Genomic DNA, 22,116 nt, shown 5'->3' with positions numbered 1-22,116 from the left:
TGAATATTTCCTTGGTCTAGACCCCCAAATCGGCATCTTGTTGAATGGGGGATTGTGATGGTTAGTTTCTATGTTTCAGTTTAGGCTGTGGAATCCAGTTTTGCAATCCAGGTGTTGCTTCAAAGTTATGTTGTGAATGTGATTAACATCTATAATCTATTGACGTTAAGGAGATTATTCTTGATAATCTGGGTGAGTGTCATCCAATCCACGAAAGGCCACAGAGCTCTGCAGATGCCAGAACGGTCCATTTTCTCTACAAGGAAGAACTGAAGTTAAGGCTTAGGCTTCATCCTACACTCTGACACTGATTGGTAGAGACTGCCTGGATTGCTGCATTGAGAGAGGTGAATTTGGAGGAAGCAGGGCCATGATAGATTAGTGATGCCTGACACAGGCACAGGCTGATATATGGCAGCTCCTAGACCAGTGGTTCTCAACCTTGGCTGCACACTAAAATCACCTGGGAATCGTTTTAAAATCCTGATTTCTGGGCCTCATCCTCGGGAACTTCTGCTTCTTTGTTACTAATGTTGTGGCCTCACCCCATAACAAAGAAACAGAATTTCTGGAGGATGAGGCCCAGAAATCAGGATTTTAAAAAGATTCCCAGGTGATTCTAATGTGCAGCCGATGTTGAGAACCACTGTCCTAGACTGTTTGCCATTTCAGACTTCAGCACTTCTCTGGGGATTAGTTAATATCACCTGGCTACAAACTTCAAACAAAAAACTACAAACAGAAAACAGAAAAAAATCCTAGGGATGAATGTGATCATAAGAGGCCTTGCAGGCTGCCTTGATGCCTTAGGGCAGGGGTGGGGAACCTTTTTTCTGCCAAAGGCAATTCATTTGGACAGATAAAATCATTCACGAGCCACGAAAAATTATCAACTTAAAAATTAGCCTACATTTGGTCAAACATTTAACTAACTTACCCCTGATGCCTTGGCAGGGCCAGGCCACATGATTCCCCTGGCCTTGCATGGCCCGCGGGACAGATGCTCCCCATACCTGCCTTAAGGAGGTAAGGTAACATCTAAGCTGAGCTCTCCGAAGAGGGGGTCACTTGCCCAAGGTCACACAGGAAAGAAGTCCAGGAGCCAGGATTGGAACCTAGTTTTGCTGACTCAAGGTGAGTATTCTTTCCACTCTGCTGTGTGTCTCCATTTACTAGTGATCCACCTGAAAGTTCTTAGAGAAGTGCCTGCTTTTATTGTTCTCTGCCTGAGAAATGCACAGAATGACAGATGCCTGCTACCCACACTCTGGGAGGTTGAAACAACCTTGCCCTGAGAATGTTCTAGAACAGTGCTGTCCAATGGAATGTTCTAGAACAGTGCTGTCCAATGGAATGTTCTATGATGATGTTAATGTTCTCTCTCTGTGTTGCCCGGCATGGTAGCCACTAGCCATGTGTGGCTGTTGAGCATGTGAAATGTGGCTGTATATATAACTGCGGAACTGAATTTTTTTTTTTGTTAATCCTCACCTGAGGACATTTTTCCATTGTTCTTTTAGAGAGAGTGGAAGAGAGAGGGAAACATAGAGAGAAACAATCAATGTGAACATAGAGAGAAACATCGATTGGTTGCCTCCAGCACGCACCCCGACCAGGGCCAGGAGCCTACAACCAAGGTACGTGCCCTTGACTGGAATCGAACCCAAGACCCTTTTGTCCACAGGCTGATGCTCTATCCACTGGGCCAAACCAGCTAGGGCTTGAGGAACTGAATTTTTAATTTAATTAAAATTAGACTTAAACAGCCATAGGTGACTGGTGGCTGTTGTACTGAACAGTGCAGCTCTAGAACCCTGGTCCAAGAGTAATTTTAATAAAAGAAGGAGCAATGTGGACAAGTTAAATTTTTAATTACTGCTACCATTTAGAGTAGGAGTTGGAGTATATGATGCTGGGACAAGAGATTTGCCTTCTTAATGAGGTTTGGGTTAGGTTAATATAAAAACAAGCTTTACTCGCAAAGAATAAAGGAAGACGAGGAAGGTTAGAATGGCATCTTGCTCATTTTTACACTCTCAGGGTCTAGCATTGGCCCCTGTAAGCAAACAGGTCCTCAGTAACATCAGTGGCATTGGTGAGCGACAGGAGGCCAAGGAGAACTCTACATGGTGGGAAGCTGCAGGCCTGGTTTTAACCCCCCGATCACTTAACACGAGGCTCTCCATTCAGCCCATCGTAACTATTGTGCATTTCCTGGGAGTCAAGACAGACCTAAAGGTCCTTATTCTCAGGAGGCCACATCCTAGCTGGGAGAGAGAAAACAAACACAAAACGATCTGATCATTTCAGATACTGGTACGTGCTAATAAATCAAAGGGCGGTGTGATAATGCAGGCTGGCAACAACCACTTTCCACAGGGTGGCCCCGGAGGGGACAGGGTCTCAGAGGAAATGGCATTGGAACAAGGCTTGACTGATGAGCAGGAGATGCCCATGGAGCACAGGGAAGACTTCCCCAGACAGAGGGAGCAGGAAGTGCAAAGGGCTTGAGAAGGAAGGCGCTGGGTGCGCTGGTGCACTGAGTGAGCCAGGGAGAGAGTCATGGGTTGATGAGGTCGGGGAAGTGGGTAGGAGCCAGATCAGGCAGGGCCAAGACGTAAGGGTTATATAAGTTACCTGGATTTATAATGACAAGTGGCTGCCTTAGACACCTAGCCAGTGTGATGCTTTGGGGCTGAGGTTGAAGATGAACGGTCACCATCGTTAACCCCACCCTCATTTTGGCCGGCCAATGGCCATGGCTCTCCTGGGAGGCCCAGGTGTGAGAGGACTCGGTGTCCCAAGGCATGTGGGAATTGGGGGCTCGCTCAGCCTCACGCATCAGGGACCCTGGGACCATCAAGCAAACCCAAATACCAGAAGCCCTTCCAGTCTGATAATTATATTAAAAACCAACCCACCCTCTCAGCGGACGGCGTGGAGGCGCGGAAAAGAGCATCTGTGCTGTGAGCCATTAGGCGTCCCTGACAGATGTGTTCTTCCCCCCCGCACCCCCCCAGCTGCCAATGAAGACCCGTCCTTTTCTTCTGCCCAGACAAGGATGGATGAGGATCCAGGAGAGCACTCAGACAGGCAAGGAGAGGCTGTGAACCTTTTCCAAGCCTGCAATTTATCTTGAGAAGACTATTCACATCACTCTCTACAGCCTGGATTATGCTCTGACCTGGCACATTAATCTCGCCGAATAAAATAATAATAATCAGAAAAAGGGAGCTGGACGGTTGCCAAGGGGACATTAATAACTGTCGCCTACACCTCGGTGGAGCAGGAAAAAGGTGTCGGGCCCCAGCCCCGCCCCTCACCCCCAGAGGTGTCCATTTGAAGGAGCAGGAAGTGAGGTAGCCACGGCGTGAACTTGAGGACATTTTATACAGATGGTGCAGGGGACGCCACTCCTCGGTCAGCGCTGCGGAACTTCCCTAACAAACCCAGGGAACTGAGATGGGAGGGGTGCTGCCTAAGTGACCCAGAGCAGGGGGTCTGGAGTCGGACGCCCGAGTTCAAATCCTCGCCTGGCCACTTGCAAGCAGTGTGGCCTTGGGCTGCTCTCTTAATCTCTCACTGTGTTTGTTGTCTCCTCCGAAAAATGGGGATAAAAACAGCGCTTGCCAGGAGTGCGAAATGGCGCAGCTGCTGTGGAAAGTGGGTGGGTGGTTCCTCAAAAAATAAAACCCCACATTTCCACAACCCAGGAAAGTCGTGTTCCAACAGATACTTGCCCAGAAATGTTCAAAGCGGCATTATTCACCACAGCCCCAAAATGGAAACAACGTCAATGTTGATTGAGAGATGAATGAATGAACAAGTGGCGGTCTAGCCACATAATGGAATATTATTCACCCCCAAAAAGCAATGCCACAGGCTACGATGTGAGTGAACCTTGAAAATACGATGCTAAGGGGAGGAAGGCAGATACAGATCGTATAATATCTGATTCCATTTATAGGAAATGTCCAGAGCAGGTATAGTCCATAGACAGGAAGGAGACTGAGGGTTTCCGGGAGTTGTGGGGAGGGCGAGCGACTGCTAATGGGTGCAGGGTTTCCTTTTGGGGTGATGAAAAAGTCTGGGACCCAGACAGTAATGATGGTTCCACGACACTGTGAGTTCAGTGACCGCCACTGCATGGTACACTTTAAAATGATTACTGGCTGCCGAAACCGGTTTGGCTCAGTGGATAGAGCGTTGGCCTGTGGACTGAAAGGTCCCGGGTTCGATTCCGGTCAAGGGCATGTACCTGGGTTGCGGGCACTTCCCCAGTGGGGGATGTGCAGGAGGCAGCTGATCGATGTTTCTCTCTCATCGATGTTTCTAACTCTCTATCTCTTTCCCGTCCTCTCTGTAAAAAATCAATAAAATATATATAAAAAAACAAAAACAAAACAAAACAAAAAGCTTACTTAAAAAAAATAAAATAAAAAAATAAAATGATTACTGGTACATTTTATGAGAATTTTGCCTCAATAAAGAAACCCACAACATGGCAGCACTTGCCTTGTGAGATAGATATCCGGAGGAAATGAGTTCGAGCCTTCCTGGCCCGTACACAGGGCTGACTCCACGTTAGCGGCTCCCAATGCTCTCAGTACTGTTACTATGAGGTTTGCAATCTTTGGCAAGTTATTTAACTCCGTTTCTGCTCTCTCAAAAGCGATATTCACAGCATCTTCTCTCCCAGGTGTGTTAAGATTAAGCAACAAATTCCACGAGTACATGGGTTTTTGTCTACCTGGTAATAAAATGCATACCCAGTTCCCAGAACACTGCCTGGCACATAGATGGCATCCAGCAAATAGTTCTCAAACAAATGGCATTGCCTCACGCTGCCTGGCTCCTGGTAATTGCTCAGCAATGTTTAGCTGTCTTTATTATTATTAGTTTGGCTGCCAGATTTCTTTGGTCCTTTCTAGCACAGAGAAATTAGTACTACTTTGCCTTGTGGATTTCTGCATCTTTGTGACAGAGGCATTTGAACACCTATCAAACACAAGAGATTTGAGCTGAGCTGAGAGTAGATATAAGCTTTCCCTGCTGCTACAAGAGGTGATGGTAAGAGTTAGTGTAGCTGACTAGATGATCAATGCATCCATCCATCCATCCATCCAAATATCCATCCATCCATCCATCCATCCATCCATCCATCCAATCACTTGCCCACCCATCTATCTTATTCACCAACCTTCCTATTCAGCACCTACTTCATCCATCCACCCACCCAACTATAATGCATACATACAATGAACACTTCGGAGTACATACCAGATACTGGTGATCCATCAACAAACGAGCTAGATGCATTCATTTCCTTCACAGAGGTTACACTCAAGCAGAGAAGGCAGACAACTAAACAAGCAATTACAGTCAGGGTGGTGAGTGCCGGAATAGGGGGAGGATAGGGTGCTGAGTGTCCTCAGTAGGGGCACCATCCCTAGCCTGAGGTAAGATTTCTAAGAGGCTGTGATCTGTAGGAGCAGGAGTTAGTCAAGACATGTGTAAGGAAAACGGTCTTTAAGGCAGAAGGATCAGAGGTGTAATGGGCAGGAGACAGGGCAGCACGCAGCCCACTATGGAAGCTGTACGGAGTGTGGTTTCCCTCTACACCTGGCCAATGGGTTTGGTCAGATGTCACTCAAGATGGACGGACAATTCTAAACCTGCTTTTCCACCAACTGAATTCGAAGCTTTCTGAAGTTGAAAAGATGGCATGAAAAGCAGGAGTCTTCAGAGATGGTTGAGTCCATCTGCCTCCGCTTGGCATCTTCTTGCAGAGGCATTGGCAATAATTATATCCTAAAGGTGCCGCTTTTTTCTAGCCTTGCTCAGTCCTCTGAATTACGATGGTTATCCCTGTATAAGAACTCTTCCACCCAACATTTGTCTACAGGCCTTCCCCAATGGTACACTGCAAAATATCACTGCCATCACTTCCCATCCTATGTCCACAGCAGACATCACTAATCAATCACAGAGTCCTTTCCTCAGGAGCCTTGGTTTCCTTTACAAAGCATGCTCCCAAAGCCACAAAGTGTCAAAACCTCTGAGAGCCACCCTTCCATGGGAGAAACATAACCAGGGCATGTCAACAGGCTGTCCTTCCTTTCTCAGGTGAAACTCAGATGCCAATTGCACCAAGGGCAGCTTTGAACAATGAAACTCAGGAAACGTACTTGGAGTAGAGGTGTCACAGGCAGGTGCTGACAACAAAGAACCATGCTCAGCTTCAAGGAGCTGTAAGCGGTGAGTGACAGGACCTACTAGCTCAGGCTCTGTCCATTTGATATGATGACATCAGCTCTGCCCACACCCATTCTTTCCTCCTCCCCTGCGTGTGTGATTGGGGCTGCCTGGTGGCCACAGCCACTGCCTACCTTCGACTTGACAGCCAGGATGATCTTAGGCAGGGCCACGATGAGGCACTTGAGGGCGATAGTGATGTACTTCAGGACAAAGTCTGCGATCCCCACGATCCACAGCAGGTCGAAGAAGTCTAGGGTCTCCAGGTTGGGCTTCAGAAATATGAGGCTGTGGGGAGGATTCGGAGAGTCAGGATGCTCACATATGATCACGGGCCCTCAGCAGCTCCTTCTACTCACTCTGGGAACCTTATAAATATGACCAGTAGGAAGGGCACTGAACTGGGAATCAGACATCTGTGTCCTGTTCCTGAATCTGCTAGTAACTTGCTGTGTGACCTTAGGTGGGTAACTTAACCTCTCTGAGCCTCAGTTTCTTTGAGGGTTAAAAGATGAGATTGGCCCAGAGTATCATTAGTTAAAGTCCCCTCCAGTTTTATGAGTCCATAACAGGCGTCACAGAGGAAGCAGAAGAAAGGAGGGAACAAAGGACAATACTATAAAGGAGGGAGGAAGAGAGGAACAGGAAAACTGAAGTGCCAGACTCTGTGCTACGCTCTTTACTCCCTGTATCTCATGGTCCTGTGCAGTGAGCATTGCTCATCCCCACTTTATAAACGAGGCTCTGATGTCTGCAGAGGTAAGATGCCCAAGATCACACTGCATGCTAATGGGCTTTAGTATCAGACAGACTTGCATTTGAATCCAAGCTTCTTCATTTATTGAACCCTGGGCAAATAATGTTCTCTTTGTAAGGCTCAGTGTTCTCATCAATAAAATGGGAATTGTACCCTCTCTCATCGTGTTATAGGTGGGTTTCAATGAGATTATGGACATACTACAGATGTGCCCTGCAGCTGTGACGATGATAACAACAGCACCTCTATGGGGCAGGCACTAGTACCTACACCATTGTGCAGATGAGGAAACTGAGACACAGAAGAGCCTCAGCTCTGTTGCTCCTCTGCTAAGCCCCTCTCTGTCTTTCTCTTTCTCTCTGTGCTGCAGGTCTGATGGGCGCGCAGAGAGCTGGGCCCATGCCTGTGATCACGCCCAGAGAAAGACATGAGCTGGAAATTCACCCACGGTTCTGGGAAGCTCCACCTCCTAGAGCCTCCACCAGGATCTTGATATTCGGGCCAGACAACTAATGCAGCGTGTGAGATGTGAGCTGATGCCTTGGCACTCACTCTCCAACATGCTTTTATTCTGCGTGGCTCCAGAATGTGGCAAAACGGCTCACTCCTCACAGTCACTGTTCAAAAGAGATGTACACGGTCGGAGAGCTTGGCTCAAGTTTCAACCTCACCCTGGAAGCCCTCACGGGCCAGCCCTCCCCGACTACGTGGCTACTAGAAAGTTACACATGGGGCTTGCGTTCTATTTCTACTAGAGAGCTCTGCTCCAGGCATGCGTGTTTATAACAATGCGACACAGAAGGGCTGTGCATCCGAAGCCCAACCAAGTCCCCCACGCCCCCTGCTCACCTGTTGTACAGCTGCTGGGAACTGAACGTATAGAGCACATACAGGGTGTTCCCCGCCAGGAAGGCCAAGATCCACAAGATGACCAGCACCGACCTCTTCTCCTGCAGATGAAAAGCGAATCTATGAGGATGCTGCAATGCCAAAGGTGCACACGGCAGAACGTTCCAGAACATTTTATGACAAGTGACAACTTTTCCCTTTCTCAAGGGTTTGGAGGGAGTAGGGCAATGGTGAAAGAAGGGCACCGGCCTCTTCCCTTCCCACCGGGATCCAAGGGACAGTTACAGAGAAGGTGACAGAAATGTGAGAATCTGCTCGGAGAATGACCTGGAAAGGCAGGATAGTAAAGTGGTTAGAAGCACAGATTCTGGAGCTAGAAGCCCGAGTTCAAGTCCCTGATCCGCTACCTGGCGACTATCCAACCCCGGGAAAGCTACTTAAACTCTTCATTTCCCTTTCTTATCTGAATATGGGTCTATATGGTATCTATCTTGTGAGTTGTGAGAATTAATGTACATAAATGCTTAGAACAGTGCCTGGCATGTAATAAATGTTAGTTCACATTTACTGTTAGGAACTAAGGTAAAGAGAGGTTAAGTAACTCTTTAAATTTTTTTTAATTGATTTTTTTTAATACAGAGAGGAAGGGAGGAGAGAAACATTGATGAGCGAGAACCATCAATAGGCTGCCTCCTGCATGCCCCCTACTGGGGATTGAGCCCCAACCGGGGCATGTGCCCTGACCAGGAATTGAACCTTCAACCTCGTTAAGTAACTCGTATTCATTTAAAAATGGGGGTTTTGTTAAGGATGAAGTAAAATTCACAAATGTCAACATTCAGTCTGGTACGGGCTCAGATTTCAGGCTGGCTGAATGGCAGGACCTAGTATTCAGACTTTACAACCCAGGAGGCAATTAACAACTATAAACTGGAAACTCCTGTTCTCACTTCTGCCAGCACGGCCCTCAGGGCCACTGTCCTGGACTGACCGACCCTTCAGTGGAGGGCCACATTTACAGGACCAAATTCAAACCCGTACCCTCGGCCGCCAAGCCCTTCACAATCCATCCCACTTCCCTTTCTGCAGCCTCGTTTCTGTTTAGTCCCCAGGAAGACAGGCTGGAAAGCGCTCTCAGTTTGCGGTTTCCCAGCAGCTTCTCTGCCTGAGAACAATCCCAGGAAACTTCTGGAGGTGGCGCCGGGCTGGCGTGTCCCCGCCTGTGTACCCCGGGAGACAAACGTAGACCCCCGTGTGCTGATTCTCAAAAGCTCGTCTCTTCCTGGACCAGGGAGGCTGCCTTGCTGGAATAGGATGAGGTCATAGCTTTCCCAGTGTAACCTTCCCTGCGGTTTCGGTAAATGCTCCACCGTCTCCAGACACAGCCCAGCGCCCCACACACCCTTACGAGGCATATTTCCAGAGTAGACAAAATAAATGCATCTCCATCCACCCATTATTCCAGGAGCGGTCAAGGTTAACGACCCTAGAAACCACCTCCAACCAACCAACGGCTCTTATCAATGTGATTAACCCACTCGGCAACCCTTTTACCCCAATAAATAATGGATTCTAGTTGAGTCCTCTGTAAATCTAAACCGAAGGTGGAAGAGAAAGAGGGAATTAGCAATGCCCCGAGAAGACACACTCGGAAGGACAAAGCAGGTAGTTCTCTAATGTTAAGCTGAGATTCCTAAACGTACTAAGGGTTTTGGAGATTCTCTTTCACAGAAAATATGTGCAGACAGGCAATACGTCACCTGTGTCTTCACTTCATAGGTTTCAGGGCCCCTAGAAGCTTGTCCACAGCTACAGGTATTCTTTTACTCCCGAAAACTCAAGCCAAGGCACCATGTGGAGGCTCATGCATTTGAAAGACAGCCAGCCTCCAAAGCCTGCCCTTATGGCGTCAGCCAACCGTTCTAATAGCAGCAGAAAGGGGTCTGCCTGGAGAAGATGAGACTCGGGGTCAGGGAGCACCTCTGGCTCCATGCCCAACTCTGGACCTCAACGGCTTGTGTCAAATGCAGATTGACTGCCCCTCATGCCTCATGGAGGCCCAGGAGCTTTTTGAGAAAGCAGATGGCCCCAAAGGAGGACCAGAGAGGATGGTGGCTGTTATGGGGCCACACGCACAGTACAATGCACAGGCTTGTTAAAAATAGCTCAATTCGACATTACCTGCACACCAGACCCCGTGCTAAACACCCTCTCTGCCCTATCTCATTCGATCCTCTCTATGGGTGTAAGAGGTTCCTTTTCCAGAGGGGGCACCTGAGGCACCATGGTAACCAACCTATCTAAGAGCTGCTCGTGGGTGAAGCTGGAATTTGAACCAAGAGTGAGCACAGCCTGTGGGCTCAATGCCTGGGTTCCTGCCTTGATGCCACCACTGGCACTGGCTATGGGACCCCAGGCAAGGAACTTAGTGTCTCTGAGGCGCTGTTTCCTACTGGAAAAACGAGCTAAGAATGACCCTGTGTGCCCTCCTCCTCCAGGTATCTGGGACAAATTTGCAAGATGAGCTGTGCAATGGGCCTAGCTGTGCTGGGCATGGTTAGTGCTCAGCAAATCTTAGAGGGCATTTAGGATGATGGAGGTGAAGCTGTATGGCACCCTGCCGTGCCAGTGGAATGGCCTTAACCATAAGAGTGGGTTGCAAGTGAGCTAACTGGTTGAATGGCAGGAGGGTGAAGGGACTGGGCTGGGAAGGCACTGCAGATGGATGGGCTTGGGAGAAGGATGGTACCTCAAGGGCTCTGCCCAGGGTGGCAGGCAGAAGAATGACCCCCCCCAAAGATGCCCCCCCATCCTAATCCCTGCAGCCTGTGAATACGTTGGGTCACCTGGCAAAGGGGAGTTAAGGCTGCAGGTGGAATTATGGTTGCAAATCAGTTGGTCTTGAGATGGGGGGAGACTGGGATTATCCAGGTGGATGCAATGTCATCACAAGGGTCCCTAGAAGTGGAAGAGGGAGACAGAAGAGGAGAGTCAGAGGGGGGTGTGACTGTGGAAAGATGGTCACAGAGATGCAATGGTGCCTGCCGCTCCAAGAGGAGGAAGGGGCCCGGAGCCAGAGAATGTGGGCGACCTCCAGAAGCTGGAAAAGACAAGGAAACCTTCTCCTCCAGACCCTCCCTCAGGAACACAGCCCTGTTGGCCCTGATCTTAGTGAAGAGAGGCTCCCTTCAGACTGCTGATGGACAGAACTGTAAAATAATCAATGGATGTTGCTTTAAGCCACAAAGGTTGAGGTCATTTGTTGGAGCAGCCATGGAAGACGAATTCACCAGGTGACTCACCTTCAGAGAGACCTGTTCTCGGAGGGTGGAGTTGGCGTAGGCGAAAGTGGTGGCCATCCCGATGCACACAGCAATGCCTGCGGGACAGAGGAGGACCGAACACCGCACTGAGACTCATGAGGCCGGGCCCGGCTTACTGGGGACGGTGAGCAACTTTAAAAAGACACGTCCCTGGCCCTTTGAGTTTACAGACTAACCTTAGAAGAGAGAAAATCTCACTTCTAGGGGATTTGGGCCTAGTCCCACTTTAGCGACCCTTAAGCCACTCTCAGTCGAGGGATGTGACTGGTGCCTCTCTGGGGCATTTCATAGGACAGGGTTAGGAGCACGGGCTGTGCAGCCTGGTAAGACCTGGGTTCAAATCCTGGCTCCACGACCTCCTCTCTGTGTGAGCTATGGCTAGTCACTGCACCTCTCTGAGCCCCCTTTCCTCATCTATAAAATGGACAGAATAATAACAGTACTTACCCCTGGAGGGATAATGCTTAGAGAGCACCATCTCTAGCAGCCAGTCAATGGCACCTATTATTATATTTACTTTCAAAAAGAATCTGAGGTGTGTTACTTGTAATGAAAGCATACATAGAAAAAGACCGTGACACCACCTCTAATAATGAAAACATAATATGCTAATTAGACTGGACGTCCTTCTGGTGACCTTCCAGATGAAGCCGGGGCTGCAGCTGCTGCAGCTTCAATGGAGGGATCCAGGCAGCTGCCCGCTGTGAAGGCCTACTCTTGCAAGAATTTCGTGTGTTGGGACTCTAGTACGGAATAAAAGTTTAATGTTAAGCCCAGCCGATGTGGCTCAGTAGTTGAGTGTTGACCCATGAACCAAGAGGTTACCAGTTCAATTCCCAGTCAGGGCACATGCCCGGGATGTGTGCTGGATCCCCAGTAGAGGGCATGCAGGAGGCAGCCGATCAATGTTTCTATCTCTCTATCCTTCTCCCTTCTTCTCTCTCTCTAGAATCAATAAAACATATTTTTCAAAAAGTTTAATGTTAAAGGGGAAAAAACTCCTGCTGATAGAAAAACATGACCCCGGCAGATGGGGGAATAGAACTGAACTTTACTCCACTTCATTCAATTGCCACTGTTTGCCAAGCCGCCATCTTGGAGTTCTCCCGGAATAGGGATTTGCAAATCCTACTTTTCATAACCTGTAGACAGGATTCTGCTTTCACACCACGTGCACAGCTTCTCCTGCTTGGAGTTCACTTCCACTTTTTTAATAGTGCATGAAATCCAGGTGCTTTTCTGGCTCTACATGTCAAAGATATATTTCTTCACTGGAAATATATGGAATAAAAACTAGTAACCCTACCGTCCCTTCTATTTTCCTCTGTGAGCAATAAACAAACCTGCCAAATGAAAAAGAAACTGGCCATACTTGAGAATAAAATTTAAGTTGTGAGCATAAGGGAACTCAGGGTAAAAGGAAACATACTGGCTTTCATTTCTAGGAATGAAAAGGGAGGCAACCATGACAGCACCCAACAAGGAAGGTGGGGTGATGCGAGTCAGCTAGAACCTCCAGAAAGGCGAAAATAGGACACATAGAATGGCCTCATCTCTTCTAGATATTGTCTATGGGACGTAGTAGGGCATGAGATCATTTGTACCATCATTCCTACTATAGGACTAAAATAGCAGCCTAAAACTCTCCAGGGCACAGCAACACCATGATCTGGTAATAATAAGTAATCTGTATTATAAAAGGCCTGTGGCCCTAACGCCGTAACAACCAAAGACCAGCATGGGTGGGTGGGGCTGCGCGATTTCATGCTCTGGCCTCTACTAATCCTATATAATAAAAGCCTAATATGGAAATTGTCCCCTGGGGTAGTAGTTAAACTGGGAGTTCGACTGCTCGCTATGACATGTGCTGACCACCAGAGGGCAGCGCGAAACACGGTGGCATCTGCTACAGGGCGCTGGCAGCGGGCAGCAGTGGAGGTGCTGCTGGCCTTGATGGGCCTCGACAAGACAGGGGCTGCGGTAGGATGGTGGAGCAGGTGAGCAGATGGTGACCAGCAGTGGCAGTGGGAGGGCGGGGCCACCACCTGGCTCCCAGGTGCTCAGGAAACTGGGAGGGGGCCCAAGCCCCAATTGATCACCCAGCAGGCGGGATGGTGGAGCAGGTGAGGTGGCAGTGCCAGGCCAAGGCAGGGTGCCAGGTGGGGCTGTGGGGCTGCGAGGCTGGGTGTGCGAGCTGGGGCCCAATCTCTGCAGGCCACGCCGAGGAACCCGCCCATGCACAAATTCGTGCACCGGGCCTCTAGTAATAATAATAATAATAATAATAATAATAATAATGACAGTGTACCAGAGACCACTTATTGAATGTGAAGTATGTGTCTGGTGCAAGGCTAATCACTTTATGAATCATTATCTTACTTCCTAATACTACTAACAATAGGGAGTATTTATTGAGCACTTGCTCTGTGCCAGATTCTTTGTTAAATATTTTACGTATATTAATAAGAAAAATAATGAAAATAATAACCTATCCTTGCATAGCACTGTCCTAAGTGCTTTAAACATATTAATTCATTTAACGTCCTGCAATCTCATGAAGTATGTTGTACTATAACCCTCATTTTATGGATGAGGCACAGAGAAGTTAATAACGAATTCAGCGTCACAGAGCTAGGAAGGGGCAGAGCCTGAGTTCAGACCCAAGTAGTCTGAACTCTTTATTACTACACTCTCTTCCTTCACACCAACCAACCAGCAAGGGAAGCTCCTATCACAACCCCCACTGGACAGATGAGAAAACAGAGGCTCAGAGAAGGTGAGTGACTTGCCTGAAGTCACACAGCTAGTCTGCCAGGATTCGAACCCAGGACTGACTCAGAATCCCATACTCTTACTGCATGGCGAGGGTCTCTGCCACCTTTCCCTGGCATTTGGATGGAGAGCCCCCTACCCTGGGTCCCTGGGACTCACCGAGCTTATGCTGGAAGCACAGTTTGGTCAGGAGGATCAGGATGAAGGGCAGGCCTTTCTGGAGCCAGCAGACCACAGCCTTCAGCTCGGACAGGGCAGGGGCAGGAGTGCCGGGGTGCTCATCACCCGCTTCATCTGCGTGTGCCCGGTGGTCCCCGCCCACGTGCTGCAGCAGCGAGCTCCCACGGTGTCCTCCGTGGTGAAAGTGGTGGTGGGGCTGGCGGTGGTGGTAGGTGCCGCCCTCACCCCGGCCTCCACCCTCCTCTCTGGATGCTGGCATCTGGAGGAACACGTCCCCACCACTGGCAGAGGCCCCCAGCACCAGGCTGGATGGGAACGGGGCGGCGGGAAGGCTGCCTGTCGGGAGGCCGGAGAGGCCAGAGAAGAGCGCTGGCGGGGAGGCGGCTTCTGCCTTCAAACTCTCAAAGACGCCCCCTTCATTCACGCTCACCTCGGGGTTGAGTGCTTGGCTGCGATTTCTAGGGCAGAAGGGAAGAGAAAGCCCCACAAGTCAGGCAGGTAGGAAGAAAGTCACCCAGGGGAAACTGGGGGACAAATAACAGTATCAATAATGTCCTAAGCTGAATTTTGTCTCCCCACAAACTCCTATGGTGAAGCCCTAACCCCCCGGACCGCAGAGTGTGATTGTAATTTGGAGGCAGGTACTTTGCAGAAGTGACTAATGAAATGAGGTCATTAGGGCAGGCCCTCATCCAATATGAATGGTGTCCTTGCACTGACACACACACAGGAGGGAGAATGATGTGAGGACATCTACAGGCGAAGGAGAGACGCCTCAGAAGAAACCAACACTGACAGTATCTTCATCTCCCTGATCTCGAACTTCCAGCCTCCAGAACCGCGAGGAAACACATTTCTGTTGTTTGAGGCGCCCCGTGTGCGGTACCTTGCCATGGCAGGCCTAGCAAACTCATTCAAATAACAGCAACAGGCCCATACTCTTTATTGAAAATTTACTACATACCAGACAGTTTTCTAAGTGCTTTCCACTGATCAACTCATTAAATCTTCTTACCAACCCTGAGAATTAAGGTCCTAATAATACCCCCATTTGCCAGACCAAGAAACTGAGGCACAGAGAGAGGAAGAGAGAGAGAATAACTTGTCCAAAGTTGCACAGATGGTCAGATAAAGAAGCTGAGGTTCAGAGAGATGAGCATGCCCGACACCCTGGATTATCTAGCCCCAAACTCCAATCTCACCCTGCGCCCTTCCCTCACTACCCAAGGTTTCCTACTGTAGGGCCTTTGCACAGGCTGTCCCCTGCACTAGATGTCACCCTCGCCCTGACCCACCTCGATACCTATGCTCCTCTTCCTTGGTGGAGACTGCCTGACGTACTCCCAGATAATGACATCTCCTTACTCCTAGTTCTCATTGCATCCTGACCTCAGCTGCACGGGACTGATCACAAATCATCATTCATGCTTACCTGTGGCTCTCAACCCTCGCTGCACGTTATAACCACTCAGGGGAGCTTTTGAAAAATACCTGGTACAGGTGCCTGGGACCCCGTGTTGTCCTACTGAACCAAAATCTCTGAGGCGGTGCCTGGCCTCTCCTAGGTCTTCAGAGCCGCCTGGTGATTCTCATGTGTAGTAAGCACTGAAGATAGCACTTTAGACTGGGCCCTTGCCATGAAGTCAAAGATCATGATTGTTTGCCCCCATTGTATATCTCTCCTACCCAGCACAATGCACCTGGTACGTAAAACATGCTCAAGAAACAGTGTTTGAAGGAATGAATGAATGAGCACACTAAAGGCTCTGACAAGGCCTGCAATTGGAAAAATTAATTATGCTTAAACTTAGTGTTTTCCAAACTTATTTCACCATGGAATATTTTGTGTGTGTGTGTGTGTGTGTGTGTGTGTGTGTGTGTGTGTAAATCCTATGAATGTCTTAGAGCAGTGGTCACCAACCCTTTGGACCTCACGGACCACCAGTGGTCGGTCTGCGGACCACTGGTTGGCGACTGCTGTCTTAGAGAACACTGGTGAAACCCAGCAGGGGCACTGCTGGTCTGGAGAAATCTCAGGGTTGATTACTCTGGCTTCACAAACCTGACCCAGGGGTGAGTTATCACAAACCTGGTGCAAGGGAGGGGAGCTTGAAGATGGCTACCTACTCCCCTACCACCGGGCGCATCCCCTGCTGCCTCCAAAATCCCAAGAAATGTGTGGTCCCTCTCCCTTGGGTTTGGCATGATAATAAAGATAATATTAATAATGACAACAACAACTGACACCATGGCTATGATCCTCAAGGGGCCTCGAGCTTTTTCTGCACGTTAAGAAGCTAAGAACGACTGAGTCCTGGCAGGTGCCCACCCTGGCCCACATGGGGGCCACTCTCTCTCCCCCATCGCCCCACGAGGACCTGGAAAGTCTTCCTGGCCCCCTTAAGCTCACCAACCCTCTGAGTTCACGGGGCTCATGGGACCTCTAGTACAACCAGTGAAGACTCAATCCACCAAGCGGCTTTTTATAGCTGGGCCCTAGCATTCAGCCGAGATTTCAGCCTAAATGGGAAAGAATATTCCTTGGGGAGGCAGCGGCTCTACTTCTAACTTAACCACTTAAGGGCTAGTGTTGGAGGCAACCCAGGAGAGGAGTGGATCTGCCCAGCGAGGAGACTGCTGGCTCAATGCACAGACTCAGGGTGGGGGCGCGGGAGATAGCTGGCAAGTGGCCTGGGATCCCAATCTCAGCCCTGCCGCTTCCTGGCTGTGGGACTTCAGGTAATTCACTTCGACTCTCTGAGCCTCAGTTTCCTCATCTGTCAAAATGGTGATAAAAATAGTCCCGACCCCATCAATGGCACAGAGTGAGTGCAACACACGGTGGCCATTCTTCTTCTGCCCCCAAAGATCTCACGGTTCACTGGAGAGCAGGCAGCCATTCTGTCTTCAGAGGCTGGAAAAGCTCCAACGGGCATGCTTATTATTTGGATGCTGTGTTTGTGCGTTTTCGTATCCATTCGCTCCTTCACCAGAAACCTGAGTGTCATCGTCTGCCATTCATGGGTGGAGAAATGGAGGCCTAGGGGTGAAGTCACGTTCCAAAGGCATCACAGGTGGGAAGCGGCTGAGCTGGGATTTGGCCAAGAGTCGTGTGATTTAAGGCCAGAGCTCTTCCCTGCAGAACAGGCAGGCTTGTTGCAAAACTCAGGCCCAATGCCGGGACTGGTGGGTCCTCTGATTATGCAGCCAATCTCCGAATCGCACGGGAACTGGAATGCGATCCAAGGGAGGAAAAGCTTGGGTGCCTGCTTACTGCATGCATGTGCTAGCATGTTGGGGGTGGGGCGCAGAGGGGCAGGAGTCTGGGGCCCAGATACTGTCACAACCTGAGAACAGGTCCCACGGTGTGTTCTCTCTTGGGCTTCACTAGAGAAATCCTAACTCAGGAGTGTTTTAACTGTGTTTTCATAGATTCTGTTTGTCTATTTGGCATCCGCTCATTACAGGGGCAAACTAACAGCCGAAGTTGTTTACAACTTCCTTGCAATCCAGAGCCCATATCCCCAGCCACCTCTTTGATCTAATGCTCACATATCCAGCCAGTATTTCTCCTGCCCTGAGTCACCCAGGACCAGGCACCAGACAACCCGAGACCACCCTTTAGCCCAGAGCCCGCTGACATCGCTCAAAGTAGACAATGCTAAGCTGTTTCCTCTGCCCTGGCCTGATTTGTGTGGAAAACACAATAAAAGCTGTGGCCGATGTTTTCCCTTTGCTCCCTTCTGCCTCCTGGGCGACCCTGGTGCTTTCCCTGTGGCCCTACGTGGTGTAACATGTCCCCTTCTCTCGGGAAATGTAAGTAATAAAGATCTTCTTTCAATGGCATTCGCCTCTCCACGTTGTCACTCAGTCACCTTCATAAATTAAAATCTGATGGGTACAATCATTGATACAATGAGTCAAGTGCATCACCTGTCACACAGGCTTTGAGAATTACCATAAAAGCAACAGCCAGCAGTTATGCATTGAGTAGTATAGTCCAGTGGTTGGCAAACTGCAGCTCAGCAAACCGCGGCTCGCGAGCCACATGCGGCTCTTGGCTCGCGAGCCGCGGTTTGCCGACCACAGGTATAGGCCATCACTGTGCAAAGCAGTTTCTAATCAGATCTCCTCTGCTCCTCAAACAAGGAACCCCGAGATGCAGGTATTACTCAATACAGCTTTGAGCTGCCCCTGACCACTCGAAGCCCAGAGCCGTCAGATGGAATGGAACCAGAAGATGCCTACCTTTCAGGTGGACCGTTATCCGTGTTACTGCTGTGGCGTCTCTGCATTTTCCTTAAGACCTGAAAGCCAACACACGGCATAAGCCAGAGTTCCCAACATCCCCACTGCCTGTCAGACTGCCATGGCAATTATAAATAAGGACTACTCATATCTCATATCCCTAGAGCGCTCTGACATTTTCTAAACCTTGTTTCCACCCGCTATGCCATTCGACACTCAATCCTATTGAGGAAAATGTTATCACCCCATTTCACAGATGAGGTTGTTGAGGCCCAGACGCGGAGGAAGTCCTCATGGGAGAGAGGAAAGCATTGAACTGTGCAGCAAAGAGGTGATGGATGAGGTGAAGTGAGCAGCAGACTGGCAGGAGGAGACGTGGATTCTAGACGGATGCTGCCCCTAACTTGCTGTCTGACTCTGGGCAAATCAGTCACCTCTCTGGGGACCAGATTCCTCATCTGTTAAATGGGAGGGCATGGAGTGGCTGAACCCAAAGCTTCTTTCCAGCACTCACAATGGATACAGTGGTAATGAATATGTGAATTCTCATGGAGACACGTCACCTTGTTTACTGTGAGGAGCCACATGGACTTCAGAATTCCATGCTGACGACACCTGAAGTGGGCATGCAGGGATCCTGATGGGGATGTGATCACTGGATTGCAGAGAAAGCAGGCCTCCCCTGCCTCGTCCTCTCCAGACAGATGCTCAGGTCAGGGTCATTTATGAGAGACTCCAAACTCTGGGTGGAACAGAACACTTACATGATTAGTTCCTGGATGCCCCGAACCTCTGAATAATCTTGGAGCATCATGGGCTATAGCACATGATTCCATCTGCTCCAACTCTCTGATTAGCTTCTCACTCACCCCTCTTTAGGGCTCCTGAGAATGGTCATGATCTCAATGCATTTTGTCCTATTGTGAAACTGAGTCCTAATTGGGGAATACAGAACCTATGTTTTAGAACCCCCAATGGCTTCCCATTGCAATCAGAATACAATCCAACTTCAGGTCACAGCCAGCGGTTCTCAACCTGTGGGTCGCGACCCCTTTGACGGTCAAACGACCCTTTCACAGGGGTCGCCTAAGACCATCCTGAGTATCAGATATTTACATGATGATTCATAACAGTAGCAACATGACAGTTCTGAAGTAATAACGAAAATAATTTTATGGTTGGGTCACAACATGAGGAACCGTATTTAAAGGGCCAGAAGGTTGAAAACCACTGGTCTACAGGTTCTAGATGAAGCTTACCTGTTTTCAGCCACATTTCCCCCAACTCTCCCCTCCAGCCACAGTGGACTTTCTGTTCCTCAAACACGCAAGCTGCCCCTGCCTCAGGCCCTTTGAGTTTGCTGTTCCTTCTCCCTGGAATGATTTTCCTTGTGGCTAATTTCTTCAGGTTAAATGTCACCTCTTCCCGGAGGCCTTCTCCTCTAGACTTCCTGACCCACCAAACATTGTTCTGTTTAACCTTCTTCATAGCACATATTAATTTACATGTTTGCTTACTTATTTATGATGTATCCCCTAGTCCAGTGATGGCGAACCTTTTGAGCTCGGCGTGTCAGCATTTTGAAAAACCCTAACTTAACTCTGGTGCCGTGTCACATACAGAAATTTTTTGATCTTTGCCACCATAGTAAAACAAAGACTTACATTTTTGATATTTATTTTATATATTTAAATGCCATTTAACAAAGAAAAATCAACCAAAAAAATGAGTTCGCGTGTCACCTCTGACACGCGTGTCATAGGTTCGCCGTCATGGCCCTAGTAGAAGGATAAGTGCCACAAAAGCAGGGAGCCTGTCTACCCCCTCTACCTCAGCATCTAGAACACTGCCTGGCACAGAGTAGCACTCAACAAGATTTATTCAATGAGTAAAACACCCATGGGTTTCTCAGTACCTTTTCTGCATCCCTTGCTCCCTCCTAGATTTTTCGCCCTAGAAGAGAAATAAAGGGTGTAGACGTCCCATGAATAGGTTTAGCCTCCTTGAATGTTTTTTGTATAACCAAATATCCTATCTGATTCTTTTAGTTCCGGCTACCATCATTGGCTGTTGAATGGCTTCCTCATCCTGGCCAGCTTTCTCAGGTGTCAGCATTGGTATTACTAGGGCCAACAATTAGAGAAAACCCACTAGCTAATCCTTCTTTCTCTTTTGGAAACTCAGATAAGAAATGGGTCAGTAGTTCCATTTTTCATATATGAAGGAAAGCTCATTATGTAAATATTTCTTAACTTTCACCCTAGCCAGTTTGGCTCAGTGGATAGAGCGTCCACCCTCGGACTGAAGGGTCCTGGGTTTGATTCTGGTCAAAGGCGCGTACCTTGGCTGCAGGTTCCCCGGCTCTTGTTTGGGGTGCATGTAGGAGGCAACCAATCGATGTGTCTCTCTCACATTTGTTTTTCTGTCTCTCCCTCTCCCTTCCATTCTCTCCAAAAATCAATGGAAAAATATCCTTGGGTGAGGATTAACAAACAAAAAAAATTCTCAACTTTCAGAACTTGCAATGTCAGCTTAATGTCCTCATCTGAAGATACCCCATCACCTGCATATCCTTGGGGAAAATAAAATATAGTATTCTAAAGCTTCCATCCACAAATCTGACCCAGCCTCCGAAATGAGATGTCCAAGATTCTAATTCCATATGCTTGCTTTTGCAGGGGCTCCAAATACTCTGTTGGAAGCCGACCTTAATTATTCCAATATTGAAAGCTGGAATAAATTTTTGCACGTGGGACGCATCGGAAAGAAACGCCTTTTAATCCTCTGTGGCACGCATCGTACTACTGCCCTATGAAAAATGACAATACAGGTCATTTTTTAAGTTGGGCCCCCAGACCTTTACCTGACTGCAGTGCAATGCATGCAGGAGAGCATCTCCTGCGTTAATCGCATTGGAAGCTGGCAGGTGCACTGGTACAATGCCGGGAGCGTTTTTCATTCCTGCAGCCAACGTTCAACGCAAAACGCCCTACAGTCTACACGGACCATAGGGAAAAAACACACACCAAAAAGCAAAATACAAAACCAACGCTTTCTCTCTTTACCTTCCCAGACGATTCAGCAATCACAGCGGCATCATTCATGTCCTTCCCAGCCAATCACTCGTGCAGCCCTGGGAGCACGTGACTTTCGAGGGCTTCCGGCCTCTGACAGGATTCTCTCCAGGGTTGACTGGCTGGGCGCTAGGAGCCCGGCACAGCTACTCCCGCCGCACGCATATGATTGCCCGCCCCTTTTCCTGGATTCAGCCAATAGGAATCCGCATATCTGCAGCGACCAATGGCAATGAGGCCGAACGAGGCCCGGTGAAATCGCCAGGTTCGTGAAGGCGGGACTTAGGCCGTGGTCACGTGAGGCGGCGCGGGGTGGCTGTCGGGAGCTGGCTGGTTAAAACCAATATTCACAGCACTTAAAAAAACATTATTGGGGTACACAATCAAATTTTGTTACTGGGCAAAATCTGTGGCCCTTGTCTCTGGAGGTATTCTGCTGCATACAAACCAAAGAATCTGGCTTAGTTAAATAATAGCATATTAAGTGCTATAATAGCATTTTTTCTTTAAGATCTTCCTGTCCATGGCTCCCTCCCCACGTGGGGGAGCTGCCTGGCAGCCGCGCCGCTCCGGTGCCCGGGGAGGTGGGCCTTCCTGCCCGGGACCGAGGCCGGGCGGAGGGACCGCTCCTGCGGGGGGGGCCTGGGTGAGGAGGCGT

At 49.0% G+C, this 22,116-nt stretch overlaps 1 protein-coding gene across 3 annotated transcripts in view; it reads right to left on the bottom strand.

Moving 5' to 3' along the window:
- The window catches only part of RNFT2 (ring finger protein, transmembrane 2), a 45,913-nt gene extending 24,221 nt beyond the window's left edge, over positions 1-21,692 (bottom strand). The window contains exons 1-8 of one of the 3 annotated variants that reach the window (XM_015567561.1): positions 21,450-21,508; positions 20,300-20,337; positions 18,948-19,126; positions 18,385-18,443; positions 14,116-14,594; positions 11,164-11,240; positions 7,862-7,962; positions 6,390-6,543 (exon numbers count right to left, since the gene is read on the bottom strand). In XM_015567561.1, coding sequence (XP_015423047.1) covers positions 6,390-6,543; positions 7,862-7,962; positions 11,164-11,240; positions 14,116-14,594; positions 18,385-18,443; positions 18,948-18,971 — 894 coding nt within the window. In that variant the 5' untranslated portion in view covers positions 18,972-19,126; positions 20,300-20,337; positions 21,450-21,508. Of the gene's footprint in view, positions 1-6,389; positions 6,544-7,861; positions 7,963-11,163; positions 11,241-14,115; positions 14,595-18,384; positions 18,444-18,947; positions 19,127-20,299; positions 20,338-21,449 lie in introns of all 3 variants that reach the window. The other 2 variants (XM_006754129.2, XM_015567556.1) reach the window with 2 other exon arrangements.
- Positions 21,693-22,116: the final 424 nt, after the last annotated feature.

This window comes from Myotis davidii, unplaced genomic scaffold (genome assembly GCF_000327345.1).
Source record: "Myotis davidii unplaced genomic scaffold, ASM32734v1 scaffold1330, whole genome shotgun sequence".
NCBI classification, from domain to species: domain Eukaryota; kingdom Metazoa; phylum Chordata; class Mammalia; order Chiroptera; family Vespertilionidae; genus Myotis; species Myotis davidii.
Note: the sequence above shows the minus strand (reverse complement) of the source record. Positions and strands in the feature narration are given on the sequence as shown.